The sequence below is a fragment of the Artibeus jamaicensis genome, unplaced genomic scaffold (genome assembly GCF_021234435.1).
Source record: "Artibeus jamaicensis isolate MK-2021 breed Jamaican fruit bat unplaced genomic scaffold, CSHL_Jam_final contig_426, whole genome shotgun sequence".
Lineage (NCBI taxonomy): Eukaryota > Metazoa > Chordata > Mammalia > Chiroptera > Phyllostomidae > Artibeus > Artibeus jamaicensis.
In genome coordinates, this window is record NW_026521826.1 from 9,982,028 (window position 1) to 10,000,000 (window position 17,973).

Consider the following 17,973-nt stretch of genomic DNA (forward strand, 5'->3'; position numbering starts at 1 on the left):
TCGCACATCTTCTCATAAGGCCCTAATCACCTCTGTTGCATCACCTTCCCTAATCCCCAAATTCCTTTTTTTCTAGTTGTGACATTTTTGCTAAAAAAAAAAACCAAACAAAACCCAAAACCCACAATATCTCACAAAACCAGTTTTAAAAGGAAGAGGATCAATGGAAGAAAACGATCCATTTTCTCCTGCCTTGATTCTGGTTATCTGGAGTGTTTCCTGGGGATCGTGTATATCTGAGACTTCATGGGGGATTCGGAGGCAAATCCAGGTTTGTCGGCCATAGGGTTATGTGCCATTGGTACAGAAACCCAACAAATCACATCAAAGAACCCAGGCTACCCACGTTCTTTGCTACCATACTGTAGGGGAACAGAGAAAAGACACAAAAGAGAGGAACCTACATCAGCTGGTCTTCCAGGTTGCACTACTTCTGAATCCTTGCCTAGACGAACACCCTGGGCGATTGTTCAAACAGAAATTTTAAGAATGACAAGGGCATATGCATAACCATGACCTGCAATATAAAACACCTTTCTGTTACTCTAAGCATTCCTGCCCCAAAATACTTTCGGAAAATGCTGAACCATTCTAGAAGTTTGGTCCTCCACACTCCTTGGTTTTAAGGGAATCCCTTAAAGTTATGAAACCATTGTTCTTCGTTTGAGCCAGCAATACATTAGAAAGATGAAAACCTGGGGGGAAAAAAAGGTTAACTTCACAAGGTGAATAAAGCGCGCCTATCGTTGTCAATTCAAACATGTAATTAGGTTGTCATGTTCACTTGGATTTGTGAAGTAAACAACGTAATTGCAGAGGAACCGTAAGTTCTGACTTCTACCACGCACATTAAACCTGCAAGAAACTTTGCAGGACCCTTGCACATTCACTAAGGGCTCCTGAGCCAGGCTAAACATTATTGTTTAGAGAGCCGGTTAAGTCGTTATTCGTCAGAATTGTCGTTTGTGATTTCGAGCCCTTCGTCTTAGCAAAGGCGCCTTTTCCTCCATTCCCACTCTTTAAAAAAAAAATTGTTTCCAGGGTCGTTGTGTTCCAGCACGACAGACTTGTGCGCACGGGGAGCAGGTCCAGCGTCCCACAGCGTAAAGTGTTGAGACCTGACAGGTTTTGGAAAACATTCCTGGCCATTCCAACAGGTCTAGGAAAAGTAGGTGGTCTGGGCGCCAAGGGTTGCTGCCAATGGAACTCGCAACTTTTGAAATAAATCCTTTTTGCATCAGGCAACGGATGCCACCGGGCTCCTCGGCTCTGCAACCCCCCACCCCTCCCCCGAGACCAATCATTGCCGCGCTCGGGCCTGCACAGCGCCCCCGCCCCTTTCCCGGGCCGCACGCAGCCACCAAGACGCTGGGGCCGAGGCCCGCCGCCTCTTAAAGGGAGGTATAGAGGGCCCTTAAAGGCCCCCTGGCGCGGCGAACGGCGGAGCGCGGCGGCCCCTTCCCGGCAGGGGCCTGCGGAGCTGGGCAAAGCTCCCGCGGCGCCCAGCGTGGCCCGGGCCCTCCCGCCCTCCGCGCCGCCGGGAGCGGCATTTTTATTCAGGCGACGCTTAAGGGAGCCCAGCGCGCCCGGTGCATTGTGGGAGCGGCGGCGGCCCGTTTTCCGGAGGAGGCGGAGGGCGCAAAGCGAACCGGTAAGCGCCCGGCTCGGGGAGGGGGGGCGCGACACCAGGCTTAAAGGGGAATATTCGTCCGCAGGCCCCGGGCGGCCGTGCGGATCCCCCTCCCGGCCGCCCGGGCTGCCGAGAGCTGCGCACGGCCAGCGCGCACCAGCACTGCCTGCAGAGGGGCCGAGCCAGGGCTTGGTGGGGCCGCTTTAAAAAAGAAGCACCGCCCGCGCCGCCGCCACCGCCGCGCGGGGCCGGGGAAGGAGGGAGGGAGAGAGGGCGGGGGAGGAGTGGAGGGGGAGGGCGGCGGCGGCGACGGAGGGGTTAATTTTTTCGCCCGCCGACATTTTTGCGCGGCGGCGGCCAGCGCGCGTGTGGCGGAGAACCCAGGCGGTTCACTTTGGCCCAGCGCCTTCCCGCCATCCCCCCCCGCCGCGTGCGCCCTCCGACCCGGGGCCAACGACCGGGTGCTGTGGCCGGGCCGACCAGAGGGCCAGGGTCCTGCCGCGCTCGCCCCGCTGCGGCCTCTGGGCCGCGCGCGGTTCCCGCCGCCACAGCTTGGGAGGACACGCGGGCGATCGGGCATGGCCCATCCAGTGGCGCCGCGCTGCCTCCCCAGGCCTCGGCCAGCCCTCGGCGCCGCACAAAGAGCCCAGGCCCGATTGGCCTTTAAAGGCGGCAGCCAAAGCTTTAAGGTGCCCCGGCGTTCCGTGCCCCATACTCTGCCGACTTCGATGTGTGCTTCATGGCGAGCGACTGGTCGCTGCGCCCACGTCGCAGTGTCCCCTCCATTGTTGATGTCCTGGGCTTAGGGGCTTTGGGTAGGTAGGTATCGAGCCGAGGCTGCACCCTCTCCCACCGCCACTTACTGTGCTCCCCGAGTTGTGCAGCACGCTTTGCCATCCCTTTTAAAGAAATTTAAACGTGGCTGGGAAAAGAAAGGGTTAACCGTTATCTTTAAATATTCATGTCATTGTTTTAAAGGTGTAAACTGGCGGCTTTTGGGTTGGAGTCGACAGCCTCTTTATTAGCACATTCTTTTGCTCCCTCTCCCCCATTAATTGCTCTTTTTCCCAAATAGACCCCCTTCCTCATCTCCGTCTCAAAATGTAAGAATTTGACTCTTTAATGTTAGTCTGTGAATGTTGTGATTCGTGTCCCTTGTTCCATTTGGAATTTTAAAACTCTTGAGTGCCTTGTTGGCTTTAATTGTTTTAAACTTTATTCCCTTAAAAAATTTGTGAAGATATAAATGATGTTTAAAAGTAAGTTAGTCCCACAAATTCCCCTCCTGTCTTTTTTTTTTTGGATAGGGATTAGAATAGGAAAATAACTTGATGCCTAGTGAGGTGTTTCTTGTTTTTTTCTGGTAGAAGTGAGGCCGAGTTAAATGGGAAGCACTTTGAGAGGAAAGGACTTTGCTTTTGTTCCAGACTCGTCCAAGTCAACGTCCGATAGGACTTTCCTAACTCTCAAATGGCTTCAGAAATTCCCATCTCGGTCACTTGCTCTGCTCTCCCGCTGCCCTCCTTTTGGACAGGTTGTTTTCTTGGAATGTGGCACAGTTGTAGCTTTCACACCGAAATTATTGCTCACCCCAAACATGTTTTCATAAAGACATCTTGGATTACTGCCCAGACTTTGGCTTTGTGAGATTTATTTGAATTGAGTGATGTCCTGTGCAGCGATCGAAAACACTATAATTGGGAATTATGTTCTTGATGGTATATTTTATAAGGGAAACTGGCCTTAAAACTTGGGGCGTCTGTAATTCTATCTCCAGCAGAATACAGCGAAGGTTTGTAAACCCTGGGGGCACATGGTGAGTTTTTTGTTCAGCCCCAAAGGTTTCGAACTCTGAAGTACTTGTTCCGTTGCTACCAAGTATAATAAAGCTAGTGATTTAGCACAGCTTAATTTATCACTTTAGTTCTGTGATGAAACAGTAATGAGCAGTAGCATATTTTGTCAGTGATGTGTGTGTACTATTTTGTTGAGCAGATGTTTGCTTTCTAGGAACTAGCACTGCATTAAAACAGAACTTTACACCGCTCTCATGAAGAAAATGTATTTGACTGTATTAAACGGCAGTTCCAGTTTTCAAGTTGTGTACTTTAGTGAGACTGTTAGTTTTGGGTTGTGTTGTGTACTTCTGGCTCAGTAAAAACGTTTTTCTGAAATTGAATTTAAGGTCATGAAGAATTTCACCAAATGCCTTTTCAATGTCTTTTTCCTGCAAAGTATCTAGTAGGTGTTTTATTTTTCTATGTGAGATAACAAAGAGATCAGAAAAGTTTCCAGAAAAGTCACTTTAACAAACGTCTAATTTCTAAATCACAATGCTTTTGAGCTGACAGATAAAGTAACTAGACATTTTTTCATAACGTTTCACACTAGAAGAACCTTTGTGACTTACTTTTCAAGATGGCACTGTGTCATGTAAACCAGCTGGCCCATAGTTCCTTCTTCAGAGGAGGTCGGCTACCCCTCAGAGCCCCAGTTATGACACCACAAACATGGGATCTTACCTAGAGGATGCCTGTGATGGTTATGGTCACTTTAAAATGACTTACTTGGCTTATGTATCACTGACCTGAACTGTTAGGGCCCCGAATTATCATTTCCCAGTAGACTTACTGATTTCAGTCCTATTCACATTTACTTTTCAATTTCATGTATTCACTTGCTTTTTGGTAGGTACTAGTGAGAAATCTTTTTCTTTTTTTAAGGTTTTACTTAGAGAGGAAGAGAAGGAGAGAAATGTCAATTCATTGCCCCTCACACACCCCACAACCCAGGCACGTGCCCTGACTGGAAATTGAACTGGCAGCCTTTTGGTTTGTGGGACAATGCCCAAACCACTGAACCATACCACTCGGGGCACTAGTGAGAAATCTTTTGATGGTGTTTGTGTTTTGGTGATACTCAGGTTGATCTATAAAGAAATCAGCAGACTAGGAGAGGAAGGTGAGGAGCCCAGCTGTGAGGTGTGTACACCCAAGAACCATGTCTACACGGGAGTCCTTTAACCCGGAAAGTTATGAATTGGACAAGAGCTTCCGGCTAACCAGATTCACAGAACTGAAGGGTACTGGCTGCAAAGTGCCCCAAGATGTCCTGCAGAAATTGTTGGAATCCTTACAAGAGAACCACTTCCAAGAAGATGAACAGTTTCTGGGAGCAGTTATGCCAAGGCTTGGTATGTGAACCATTGTTTGTCTTACATTTCCCTGAGTAAAGTATCTTGGCTGCAATTTAGTCAGTCAAAAACCATGTTGCCTTTAAGTAAAGTTTTTGTAAGAAAGAATCAAAGGACGAAGCAAGGTAGTTTACTACATTATTGTAATTTGTCTGGAGGAGGAAGTGCTTGAAATGTGCTGTAACCATTTATAAACTGTTAAGTACACGATTGAGACAATTATGGTAAAACTATTTTTAATTATATCGATTTTTCTTGGTAGCTGAGGATTAAGCAAAAACTCCTTTATGCCTTTATCTCAAACATTTCCTTAAAATGCTCGCGTCCTTTCATTGCCTTAGGAAAGGTGGTGCTTAATCATCAGTGTGCAGTAACGTTGAGAGCAGCGAGCAGGTTGGGAGTGGGTGAGGCTTGGGTGTTTCTCCAGGCAACATGCACTGTTCGAAAGGTTCCTTTGCAGAGAAAGGAGAAGAATGGACCAGACACAGAAGGGGAGAAAACTGGACTGAAACTGTAGTTGCCCCCAGATGTCATCTGGAATTGAGAGCCATGTTTTTTTCTTTACAGAATTCCCGACGTCATCGGTGATTTGCCTTTTCCTGAACATAGACCTCAGAACGAAATTATAGGCTATTGGGATCTTGTTAGCTTTTATTGTGTGGTTTGACAGTATGTGATGCAAGACTGTGGTCATATTGCGATTTGATTGTTTGATGGGTATTCTAGGAATTTGGATGTTTTGCAGTTATTGTGTGTGACTTGATCAGCTTTCTTTCATAAGATTCTTATTTTTTTTTTTGCCCATTTTTTTACTGTGACTACAACCTTGGTTTTGAACCCAGGGTACTCCTTTCTTCCCTGATACATAAGGCAGATAAAAGCAGAGTTGCTTTGATTGGGAGAGAGGAAAGCTCACAGTCCACACTCTAGGGGCCTCAGGACTCCCAGGAGGTCAATTTGAAGTGTCCTCATCTAGCTGATGTCTGAGTATGGAGAAATACCACATGAATGAGTTGGGTTGGATATCAGCTTGTCAAAAAATAAAAATACAGATGGTTCCCAATTTGTGGTGGTTTGGTTCATGAATTTTTTTTTTTTTGACTTGGTGATGGTATGAAAGCAGTATTGCATTCAGTAGAAACTGTACCTGGAATTTTGAATTCCAGTTTTCTCCCAGGCTAGCAATATGCAGATTGATGCTCTCTTGTGATGCTGCGCCCTAAGCTTCAGTCCCAGTCAACCAGGAAATCACCGGGGATACAACTGATACACTATTTATAGTATATTCATTGTGTTAGATAATTTTCCCAAGTATAGCTTAACATAAGTGTTCTGAGCACATTTAAAGTAGGCTAGGGTAAGCTATGATGTCTGGTGGGTTATATGTATTAAATGCATTTTTGACTTAGGAACGTTAAAAAGCATCTGTATACTGAAAAAGTTCTTCAATAGCTTTGTCAAGAAAAATAGCTACTGAATGGGGCAGGACAATGCAATAAAAACCTTGTGGATGAAGTAATAATTCCTCTTTGGAACTTCCCCCGGTTGATATTTTTGAGCACTTGGGCATGCCGTGCACTGTTAAGCACTTTGGTAGTAGGTAGGGTCATTTGCTCCTTCCAGCAGCACCATGACACTTGGCCAAGGGCAAGGCCTGGAATCCATGTCTTTCCTTTCCTCTGCCTTCTGTCATCTGGTTTCTAAGTCCAGACGTATTTAGAGTGGGGAGAGGAGCTACATCACCTGTAATCCTTCGCAGTGGCAAAAGGGGACAGATGTCAACAGCAAGGGAGGAGGCAGGGGAAAGCAGATATAAGGACATAAAGGCAGTGGATTCTGGTCACACATGGGTTTTGAGAAGTAAATGAAGAGGTGTCTCCCTTTTCCAGAAAAATGCACATCCGTAGCATTTGCCTTCATGGCATTCACTAGGGGTAGCCACAGGTCCCAGATTACAAGCAAATAGACATCGAAGGAAGCAGGGTATTAAAACTACACAGAAGTGGTATGTCTTGATGGTATAATTTGGCTTTGGAATCAGATCTAGAGTCATATTCTGACAGTCACTTATTGGTCACTAACACTACTGTGCGCACATTCTTGACCCTCCTGAGCCTCAATTTCCTGATTTATATACAGTGGTATAATAATACTGTTTGTAAATTTCTATACTGGAAATTATCATGCATGTATATGTACTGTGTATACACACATATGCAGTACATATGTGTGTGTGTGTCTAAATTTATACACACAAATGTGTCTATCTGATTTTCTTTTTTTTCTAAAAGAGTGTCATATTTCCTGGATTCTAAAATGCTATTAATTGAGGGTCGAACCATAACAGTTGTTAAATGTACAGATACTAGATGTATTCTAACTAAAAAAAAGTGTTAAAGTAGGTGTATCTAAGAACCTGGTACATCTGTTGCCTGGTACTTCACAGCTGTCAAGTGTTCGTAGTTCCTGGCAGTGGTGATGGTGTGATGGTTTGGGTTTTGTTGATGGATCATTTCAGTCTTCCTGAAAACCTCCTAGAATTCCCCATAGCTCAGATTGGTAGTTGAGACTTCTTCCACTCTCTGACATCTCCCTTTATGCCCACTTACCCTCTACCTAGATTGTCCCTCTCTCACCTTGATACGCTAGTTTTTCCAGGCCCATGGCCCATCTCAGGCTCATACTGTCTTACTTCCTTGAAGTTTGATAGATGATTTGTAAACCAATCACTATGGACCAATGCTGTCCAAAAGAAATGTAAGCCACATATGTAATTTTAAATTTTCTAGTAGTCACATTTTAAAAAAATTAGATTAAGTTCCTTATAATATGTTTCATATAACAATAGAAAATGTTATTTAAACAATTCATTTAAAACATGAGGTTTGGGGTTTTTGGTACTAGTATATAAAATGTGGTGTGCATTTTACACTCACCATGCATCTCTATCAGAAATAAACATTTCACATGTACCACATGTAGCCAGTGGCTTATGAAAGAGGAAATAAGGATAATGTGAGCTTCTTTTCAGCCCTAGGAACATGCTCAAGAGTCATCAGTTAAAATGCTCTGATTGTAGGTATAAATAAAAATTAAATGCTTTACAAATATATGTAATTCAAGTTTAAGAATACCCAAATTAGAAACACTTAAAGCTAATATTCAGTGACTTTTTAAATGTGTCTTTCTGCAGTCCTTTAGTTTATATGAAAACAAATAAAACAAAAACTGTATCTCACTTATTTCCAAAGTGAATAGTCATACAGTCAGAATGGCCAGTTAGAATGATCCATTTAGGGAGAATCAATATGAGTTAAATGTGGTTCTTGTTCTATTTCAACCTAAATGCTAAAGAACAATTATTAAGTGAAATTTCTGAGAGTCTGCACATATACTCAGCTAATACACGTGAAAACTGGTCACTGGTAAAGTGGATTTTGTTGTCACAGATTTGCAAGACTTGACATTCTGAAACTAAACTCTCCGCTCCCTAACTGGATCCTCCACCAAGAGCTGCCATCTGGTGCAGTAAAAAGAAATCAGCTTGTCTTCACAGAATCCATGACTTCTTATTAAACTTGATTTTATTTTTTGCATTAGTAATAATGGACCAAGACCTAGGAAAATAAGGTGCCCTGTGCCCCGGCCCCTGTTGGGTATGTCATGTTTGTGGTGCTGAAATAGTTGTGCCTGAGCATTTTCCTTATGCGGAATATGAGAGGTACCTAAGTCTTTGTTTCACGTGATTCAGTATGATTTATTTTTGTTTACTTTAGAATTCTGAATTGGAGTCAGAATAGCATCCCCTTGCTTCTTTTTGTACTTCATCCTGCCTTTTTCTCTGCCTGTGGCTGATGGACTTGCACTGGTGAAGTCAGAGGGCAGGTGACATCCTTTCGAGACAGGCATAGGAAAGCACTATTCAGCCTACTTGGAAGGAAGGCCAGTTGGAATTTGTAAAGTTACCTGCATTACAGGTGATTTTTAAAGAAGTATAACTTATAAAAGTTGGTCTTGATGGTTTCTAAAATAATTTCAGGAAAAGAGAAGTGTGTCTAACTAATTAGCCTATCAGTTGTTTAAGCAGTGGTACCTTGGTACTACTCATTGTTAATTCATTCCGGAACTCATAATGAGTGTGGAAACCAAGAACAATGAAGCATTTTCTCTTTTGGGGTGGCATTGTGACTCATACAAGTGCTAGCAAATGTAATGAGTCCTGAGCAAGTGATGAGTGCTGAAACATTTTTTCTCATCAATATGCAACTAGTACAGGGTTTGATGAGTTCTTAAACCAGAGAGTATCCGGGTATGACTGTCTTTTTCTAAATGTTTAACAACAATTTTAATAAATTGAAATATTTACAACAGGCTTTTTCAGCACATTTTTCCCCTTCATATTATAAGTGAGTAAAAGTGACATGTTTTTACAAGGGGAATAACATGGAATTTTAAGGTGTCCTCTTAAGAAACAATGCTTTTAGATACCACAGTGTTTGTGTACTTGCTTGGTTGGAAATGATGAATTCCTGTTCTGTCTTTGCCCTCTTTTTTTTCCTAATTTATTATTTTCATTATGGACTAAAATGTGGGAATAATAACATTTTATGTGTGTAAAATATTTTACAAATTTTCTGTTGGGAAAACAGAATAATGCCTGAAGGTAAATTCAAATAAACTAGAGATAAAACACCCAAAGTTCCATTGATGCTATTCTTTAAAGAAATTCTATACGGTGCCAGTCCCATGACACGGTGTACAAAGGGATATCTATCTATTCAAGGCATCGTGAAAGCCTAAAATTATACCACACCGAGCTTGAGTCTTTGTAACTAACAAATTTTACTCCCATTTTCTATCTCCGGCTAGTTATATTCACATTTATTTCAGTAGTACTTCTTGGTAGGAAACACACTGCTGTCCTGGCAGCATGCATTGTTCTATAAGTATCCTGTGGAGACCACTTCTGTGCAGAACACTGATGGTATAAGATGAAATGGCCTTTCCTCTTGATTTGTGGATGATGATGACTTCCATCTTTGCAGGAATTGGAATGGATACTTGTGTCATTCCTTTGAGGCATGGTGGTCTTTCCTTGGTGCAAACCACAGATTATATTTATCCTATCGTTGATGACCCTTACATGATGGTAAGTTTGACCTAATGTGTTTTTACATCTGGAACTGCCATTTGTTTGGTTTTGGGTTGTGGCCATGGGGTGTGTGTGTGTGTGTGTGTGTGTGTGTGTGTGTGTGCGCGCGCTTGTTTTTGTTATATCCAAATCATTCTCATCCCACCACTGACCTGACCCTGCACAATTGCAGTCATTTGATCTACTTCCTTCTTACACTTGGTGTACTGCACATGAGCAGTTAGGCAGAAGTCCCTCTGCTGCTTTTGTGCAAGGATACCTGCTGTCAACTCACACTGTCTGTTGACTGGTGTGTCTGTAGTTATTTTCTTGGTTTGATATTTGTAAATTCCTCACTCCTGTGTTTCAGGGTAGAGATGTTATGGTACCCTGTAGTAAGTCTGATACTACCAGCTGAGAGGAGCCGATGAGATTGGGAACATCCTAACACTAGGAAATACCAGAGGTCCTTCCTCTGTGCCAAGGGCGCTGGGATCAAGCTGCACATGTAGGGACTTGGGCCATGAGGCAGCTAAATGGGGGTGAGGGTGGGGTGTTCACCTCTCAAATGCCAGTGACAAGCACACAGGTTAATAGAAACTTGTTGTCTATCCACACATCCATCTGTTTTCTCCTCTAGAGGAGTATTTCTGTTTCTGGGAAACCGAGTTTAGCCACACCCTAGGTGTCCCACCTGAGCAGGTGGCAGAGGTAGCTAGAACTAAAATTCATCCTTTTTCTAGCATCTCTTAAAAACATATGAGAGAAGCCAGAACAGAAGGGGCAATAAGTTGCTGCAACCCTAACTAGCACTCGGCACTCAAGTTGCAAACCACTCGTTGCCTTGTTACTGTTGAAACCGAGTCACAGAAGGCTATGAAGCTAACTGCCAGTCTGCCAGAAAATCATTGAAAAAACCTAAACAAGCCCCCAAAAAAACCACTGAAATTTTTAATGTTTGGGAGTTTCTTTATCCTTATGTCAGAAGAAAAATGACTTAGAGTGAATAGCCTAGCAATTCTGTGATTAAGGAAAGGTAACCAGTCTGCAAATCACAGAAACAGCACCCCATCCCAGCAGCTGCCATCCCTGGAAAGTCCCTGAGTTCTCTTGGGAGTTACTCTGTAGACTCACTCCACACATGGAAAGTCCCCCTCTTGTCCTTTCTCATGTCTGTGTTCTCTTCCAGGGCAGAATAGCATGTGCCAATGTCCTCAGTGACCTCTATGCAATGGGGGTCACAGAATGTGACAATATGCTGATGCTCCTTGGAATCAGTAATAAAATGACTGACAGGGTAAGTAGGAGATGAGCCAGCTGCTTACTGTCTGTTGTCTTGGTCATTTCACTGGACTGGTCACCTTTCTTTTCCCATCTGTACAGTGAGGAGCCCAGGCTGCGTGACTTCCGTATTTCATCATGTTCTCCACTTTGGGGCAGCTATTAGTGAATTAAAATAGTCTGGCCTATTCACATTTTCATTACCACTGCCTGCTTCCCTTTCTTCTGGGTAGACCAAAGCCAAGACATTTATGTTTGTTTTAAAGTCTAGGCCACTTCCACACCAGGCCTGTGAACTGGACCAGCCTTACAGACCCATGGTATGCGGCACCCCCAGGGGACAGGCACCCTTCCCTTTGGTTGCTGATTGGTCACTGATGTAGACAGTGATGGGGCTCGGGTGTCATGTGTGTTCCTGTGCTTACCTGGTAGTGTCTGTAACCTTGCTATCTGTACCTGTTCTCTGACCCAGAGATGAATTCCCATTTAGATTATTTTCGAAAGGTACTGGTGTTTGTCCCCTAAAAGAAGTTTCCCCTGCCTCATAGAAATGAGAGTTTTCAGTAGGCCCTTCTCTGCCTGCACAGATGTGTAGTTGGGCCATCGCTTGCACACAGTTGTCTGGGGAGGGCGGAGGGTGCATATTAAATGAGTCTTGGAATTCTTAAGGACCATTTAAAGAGCTGGCTCAGGTTTTGGAGAGCCCTGTATACACAGTCACATTCCATTTTTTCCTTCTCTGTTGTCTGGGCTTCATTCCCATTGTAATCTAGAATATCTTCCAGCTTTTGATGAAATGGCTACAATGTAAACTATTCCGTCCTTCTTTCTTACTGCTCCCTGTCCAGTCTGTAAACTTTCAGGACTTCTTTAGGGTTTTACAATTCTCTTTATAACTACAAGTGTAGACACTCTTTTCTCGGTTTTGTACTGAATTATATGACTTTTAATTTGTGTCCTTTTAAACCCTAGGAAAGGGATAAAGTGATGCCCCTAATTATACAGGGTTTTAAAGATGCAGCAGAGGAGGCAGGAACGTCTGTAACGGGCGGCCAAACAGTGTTAAACCCCTGGATTGTTTTGGGAGGAGTGGCTACAACTGTCTGCCAGCCCAATGAATTTATCATGTAAGTTGGTTTTGTTCCATGTCACCTGGCCTGGTTCTCTTTCTTTTCTTAAGATAGATTCATTGAGATAGAATTTGCATACTATAAAATTCACCCATTTAAAGTATATAGTTCAATGGTCCTTTAGTAATCACAGAGTTTTATATCCATCCCCAGAGTCAGTTTAGAACGTTTTCATCAACACAACAAGGAACCATGTCCCCCCTAACTGTCATGCCCTATCCTGGCTTCTTTTACTTTATATAATGTTAGCATAATATTTTTAAGGTTCATCCCTTTTCCAAGATCTATCAGTACTTTGTTCTTGTTTTTTAAATTTTCAGTATTTTTATTGAAGTATAATTCACATAACAAAGTTTTACATAATATAAAATCCAGCATTTTAAAGTATACAATTCATTTTTTTATATTTACAAGGTTGTGCAGCCATCATTATTATCTAATTCCAGAATATTCCAATCACACCCCGCCCCAGCCCAAAAGAAGCCTTTTATCTATAAGCAATCATTCCCAATTCTCTCCTTCCTCCATCCTCTGGAAACCACTAATCTACTTTCTGTCTCTGGATTTGTCTATTCTAGACATTCATATGGATGGAATCATACAATATGTGATGTTTTTGTGTCTAGCTTCTTTTACTTAGTATAATGCTCTGAAGGTTCGTCCATGTTGTAGCATGTATCGGTACTTCATTCCTTTTTATGGCTGATAATGTTCCATTGTGTGGACATACCACAGTTTAGTCACAGGTGATTAATCTTTGTGTTATTATGAATGATGCTGCTATGAACATGCATATACAAGTTTTTATGCGGACATAACATTTTGATTCTCTTGGGTATATATGCCTAAGAATTACTGGGTCATGTGGCAACTGTTTGACTTGAGCAACCCTCAGACTGGTTCCCAACAGCAATGTAGGAGGATTCTAGTGTCTGATGTCCTCTCCAGTATTTGTTACTATTTTTATTTTACTTTATTATATGTTTTTGATAATAGCCATTCAAATGGGTTGAAATGATATCTAACTGGTTTGATTTGCATTTGCCTGATCACTAATGATGCTGAGCATCATTTAATGAGGGTTTATTTTTTAACTATTCCTAGATCTTTGGAGAAGTTTTTCTATTGGCACAAGTTGCCACTTGCCATGTTTCATGCCTTGTGAAGAAAAGCCACCATGTTCTATTTTCTGAAGGAAGTACAAATTCCATTTGTTTCTCTGGTTTTGTGACTAGATACTGATAGGCACTCTGTTGCCATGGCTCAGAATTTGAAAGGTATAAAACGCTCTACAGTGCAGTCTGTCACTCATCTGCATTGCCAGTTTTCCTTCCTGGAGGCAACTACTTCTACCAGTCCTCAGTAATCTGAGTGCCAAGTAGGAAACTTGCTGCTCTCTTGGTTGGTCTGAGTTTGAAACTTGGATCTGAAATCACTAAAACATTAGACCCACAGATTTGGGCGAATTGCATAGCCTGAGAATCAGTCTTCATTTAAGAAGTCTTGCTGCCTTGGAAGCATGGTTGGGTCTAATCAGACCCTTGCCTTTGAAGGCTAAGTGATTTGCTGCTTTATACATTTTATTGGGGGGCTGGAACTGGTAGGTAATTGGTAGACTCTTGTATTCTCTTTTAGCGTTTTTGTTCCAGTAGCCTCGATAGCAAGTTGCAAGGCTCTAACACGAGGTGGTGGTGGTGACTTAAATGTGTTCGAGAAGGCAGTGTTTTTTACCAGACTTTTCTTTCTCCTATTAAACTAATGATGAATTTATCTCCTTGGTTAATTTGACCATGCCCTTCCCTTGTTCTTTTTTTCAGGCCAGATAATGCCGTGCCTGGGGATGTGCTCGTTCTGACCAAGCCCCTGGGGACACAAGTGGCAGTGGCAGTGCACCAGTGGCTGGATATTGTGAGTGACCCTGCCTGCAGTGGGGGAGGAGGAGCTGAACAAAAGTTTACAGGATTGTGGCTTTTGGAGAAAAGGGCATTCATTTACATTCAGGTCAAGTAATCTCTTCAGTGTGCTAGTGCAGGGAGTGTGCTTTTACTTTACTACAAGATATATCTGCTTCTGAAGTAAGTGTCGCGTCTTGTCCATATAGGAAACCCTTCCCCTTGGACATGTTTTAATATGTTTCAGGTCTAGATCTTCTAAATGTCGTCAGGTTGTCTTCTCAAAATGAGTTTCTTTAGTTTCACCACCAGGGAGTTTAGTATCAGTCACACCCTTAAAGAAATACTACGGATTGTCCTTAGTCTGTTGTTAAATCAGAGTTCCATGTACTGAATACTTAAAGGAGGTAAAGCCCCAGCGTGGGGCTTCAAAGAAGTTCCGTAAAGAGAATTTGCAAGGCAGTGAGCTTGGTTTGTTTAGTGCTGAGATAGCTCTATCTTTCATATCTTAAACATCACTAAAAAATAATGTAGAAGACAGATAATGTGTTATAGAATTATGTACTTGAGAGCTGTATAATTTTGTTAGCCAATGTCATCCCAATAAATTTAACAAAAAGGAAAAAATAATACAGAAGAGAATGTGTGGAAAGTTTGTTGCTTGGGATATAAATAAAACCAGGATTACTGACAATTTAAATTATTTTAGTGATGAGTTTTTTGGTGGTTTTGTTTGGTTGTTTTTTCAACTAATTAGTAACTTAGGACATTTTGATGAATAATTACCTTGTAGAGAGAGCATCTGGAATAGATAGATATTTATCCTGAGTTACTTTTACACCAAGCTATAATCATACTTTATTTAAGATTTTACCCGTTGTCATAACAACTCAAAAATTAATACAATTTGTGGTGTATCTCACATATTTTGATGCTTTTAATTTCTACAACTGTCATCTGAAACTACCAGTCCTAATATACAGTTGAAAAAGAAGAATAATTTCATGTTATTCATACCCAAGTATGTTCAGCTGATATAGCAGAGAAAATCTCTGAGGCTGCCACAGTCTAGTTATACTTCCCTTCTCATCCAGCGATGGTGGGGAGATGTCCCACCAAGTAGAGTCCTCTCTAAATCTGCCTGGAAGGTTATGGCTGGGCAGTAATGTTCAGAGTTGTTTCACCACACAACTACTCATATCTGAGGAATTCAGCAAGGATGTTGCAAGCCGGTGAGGTAAAGGGACATCAAAGAGGAGGGGTTTAGGGTTCTTCTCCCCACCCCACCCCCAGCTCAACACTTTCTTTGCTTTTATACCATTTTTTAATGCTCAGAATTGCATAAAGCAAGTTTCAAAGACTCTGTGACGGTACATTACCCTTTTCATAAAAGTCAGAGGCAACCAAAGAGCATGTTGTTAGGCATCTGTATGGATGAGAACACTATTTTTTTGAAAGACAGGAATAATGACAAGTATAAAATTCAGAAGAGTTGTTAACCTCTGGGGGGAAATGGGGAAAATGGATAAGGGAGGAATAGGTCTTGGATAGACCTAAGGTATTACTACACTGAGTGGTAGATTACTGGGTGTCCTTAGAACAGAAGTGAATGCGTGGATGGTGGTCATTAATGGACCGTGGTGGCAGTGTGTCAGGGACCCATAATCCTGATGCTGACTTCTTTGAAGACTGACTGAGGAAAAAGGGAAACACCTTTTTCTTCTTACTTTTTATGATGACCTTTGTGGTCACCACAGCTGTCCTCAGTGCACATGCAAGCAAAGTTGCCTTCACATTCATTTGTCCATAAGATGCCTTGATCCAGAATTCAGGTAAAGCCAGTACAGTGTAATTATATGAAAAATAAAGCCATTAGCTTAATAGGGGAGATGGGGAGATGAACCAAAGGACGCTTAAAACTATTCATATGTGATTTACACCCTACCACAGAGGAGAAACTGCCCCAGTGTCGGCATGCCTTTCACTGCCTGGGCACTGCAGCTTTTATAGCTAGTAAGTTACAATATTTGACTACGGAAGTGTGGCTTGAAAACATAAAAAAATGCCACTATGGTATTTCTAATGGAAACCTAAAATAATAGTTACAGGGGGGAAAAGAAAACAATGTTGTATACAAAATTTGAGAAATAAAATTCCCCTTAGGATGACTAAAGAAAAATAGGCTTCTTTCAGTAGTTAGAAGTAGGGATTAATCACATTTTTCCCTTCTTGTCTTCCTCACCCATGTTCCTATATTAGCCTGAAAAATGGAATAAAATTAAACTAGTGGTCACCCAGGAAGATGTGGAGTTGGCATACCAGGAGGCGATGATGAATATGGCGAGGCTCAACAGAACAGGTAGGTATTGGGGCGGGAAGCTGTCTGCGGCTGGGTCGGCAAGTTTTCAGAACAGGGTCAAGATGGGAACGAACTATTTTACAGGCCACATGTAGTCTCAGTTGCTTTGAATTTTTTCCTCCACAACTCTTTCAACATGTAAAAGAAGACTGCTCTTAGCCGGAAGATAGGCCATGGGCCAGAGTTGGCCAGTAACTGCAGACCCTCCTCTGTCGGTCCCTGGTTGTAGAGACTTGGGTTTAAGAACAGAAAATGCACGTATTTCTTATATGTATTTCCTTGGGGGAAACAAGATCCTATTCACAGGATTATTAAAAAGAAAAACATCAGTGAAGTACCAAAAAGAATGACTAGCACATAGTATACAAAGTTTACTCCTTCAATTTATGTTTGAAGAGACCTATAGTGTGTCCTTCACTCTTCCAAGTGCTAGGGACACTGCAGCAAACAAAAGAGACAAAAGTCCCTGCCCTCTTGGAGTGTACATTCCAAATGCCAGGCTGCTTCCAGATTGTCTGTGTAGAGCAACTCACACAGGTGCTTCTGTAGGAATAAATATGCGCAGGGCCTAAGGAACAGCAGTGCAGCGCCCACGTGCCTGCCGGCTGATGTCAGAAACAGTGGCCTTGGAAGCCAGAGGTGCCTGTCCCATACCCTGGTCCTGGATTCCTGCTTAGGAGGAACCATTGTTCTGATTCTAGTGTTTATTCTCATGCTTTAACATTTTTTATCACATAGACTTACATTCTTAAGAAATAAATTAGTTGTGTATTTTTTTAGTGAATTCTACCTGTATATTTTTTTTCTTGCTCTTTTGTTCACTGTTTAATGTTTCTGAGCATCATCCCTGCTTTGTATACTTTTATTTCATTAATTTTCTGCACTGTATAATTTTCTACTCCATGACGTACTTACCTGGGCTGCTCTTGGGCATTTGGGTTGCTGCTAAGAATTTTCTTGGTCAAGGCTTCAGGTGCACATGTCTAAGAGGTCTCTACTGCCTCAGCTTTCCTATTTTTTTAATTTATTTTTTAAAATAAAAAAAAATCCTCACATGAGGACGTACTTACTGATTTTAGAGAGGGGGAAAGGGAGGGAGAGAAATATCGATGTAAAAGAGAAATATCAATTAGTTGCCTCTTCTGTGTGCCCTGACTTGGAATTGAACCCACGACCTTTTGGTTTACAGGACAACACTTCAACAAACTGAGCCACACTGGCTAGTGTGCCTAATCTTCTAGGTGGTGCTGATTGTTTCCCAGAGTGGTTATACAACAGTTTATAAGGATGCTACATTCAAAAGATTCTTCAATATATTTTCTATTTCTGTTTATTGTCTATATTTTTTCTATTGTAA

General features: G+C 42.3%; 1 protein-coding gene across 5 annotated transcripts in view; it reads left to right on the forward strand.

Moving 5' to 3' along the window:
* Positions 1–1,346: 1,346 nt before the first annotated feature.
* Positions 1,347–17,973, forward strand: part of SEPHS1 (selenophosphate synthetase 1) — a 26,736-nt gene continuing 10,109 nt past the window's right edge. Inside the window, exons 1-7 of one of the 5 annotated variants that reach the window (XM_037143528.2) lie at positions 1,347–1,651; positions 4,554–4,823; positions 9,869–9,972; positions 11,144–11,251; positions 12,208–12,362; positions 14,183–14,273; positions 16,517–16,616. In XM_037143528.2, the coding sequence (XP_036999423.1) occupies positions 4,631–4,823; positions 9,869–9,972; positions 11,144–11,251; positions 12,208–12,362; positions 14,183–14,273; positions 16,517–16,616 (751 nt within the window). In that variant the 5' untranslated portion in view covers positions 1,347–1,651; positions 4,554–4,630. Of the gene's footprint in view, positions 1,652–2,105; positions 2,450–2,471; positions 2,734–4,553; positions 4,824–9,868; positions 9,973–11,143; positions 11,252–12,207; positions 12,363–14,182; positions 14,274–16,516; positions 16,617–17,973 lie in introns of those variants that run through there. The other 4 variants (XM_037143532.2, XM_037143531.2, XR_008391722.1 and 1 more) reach the window with 4 other exon arrangements.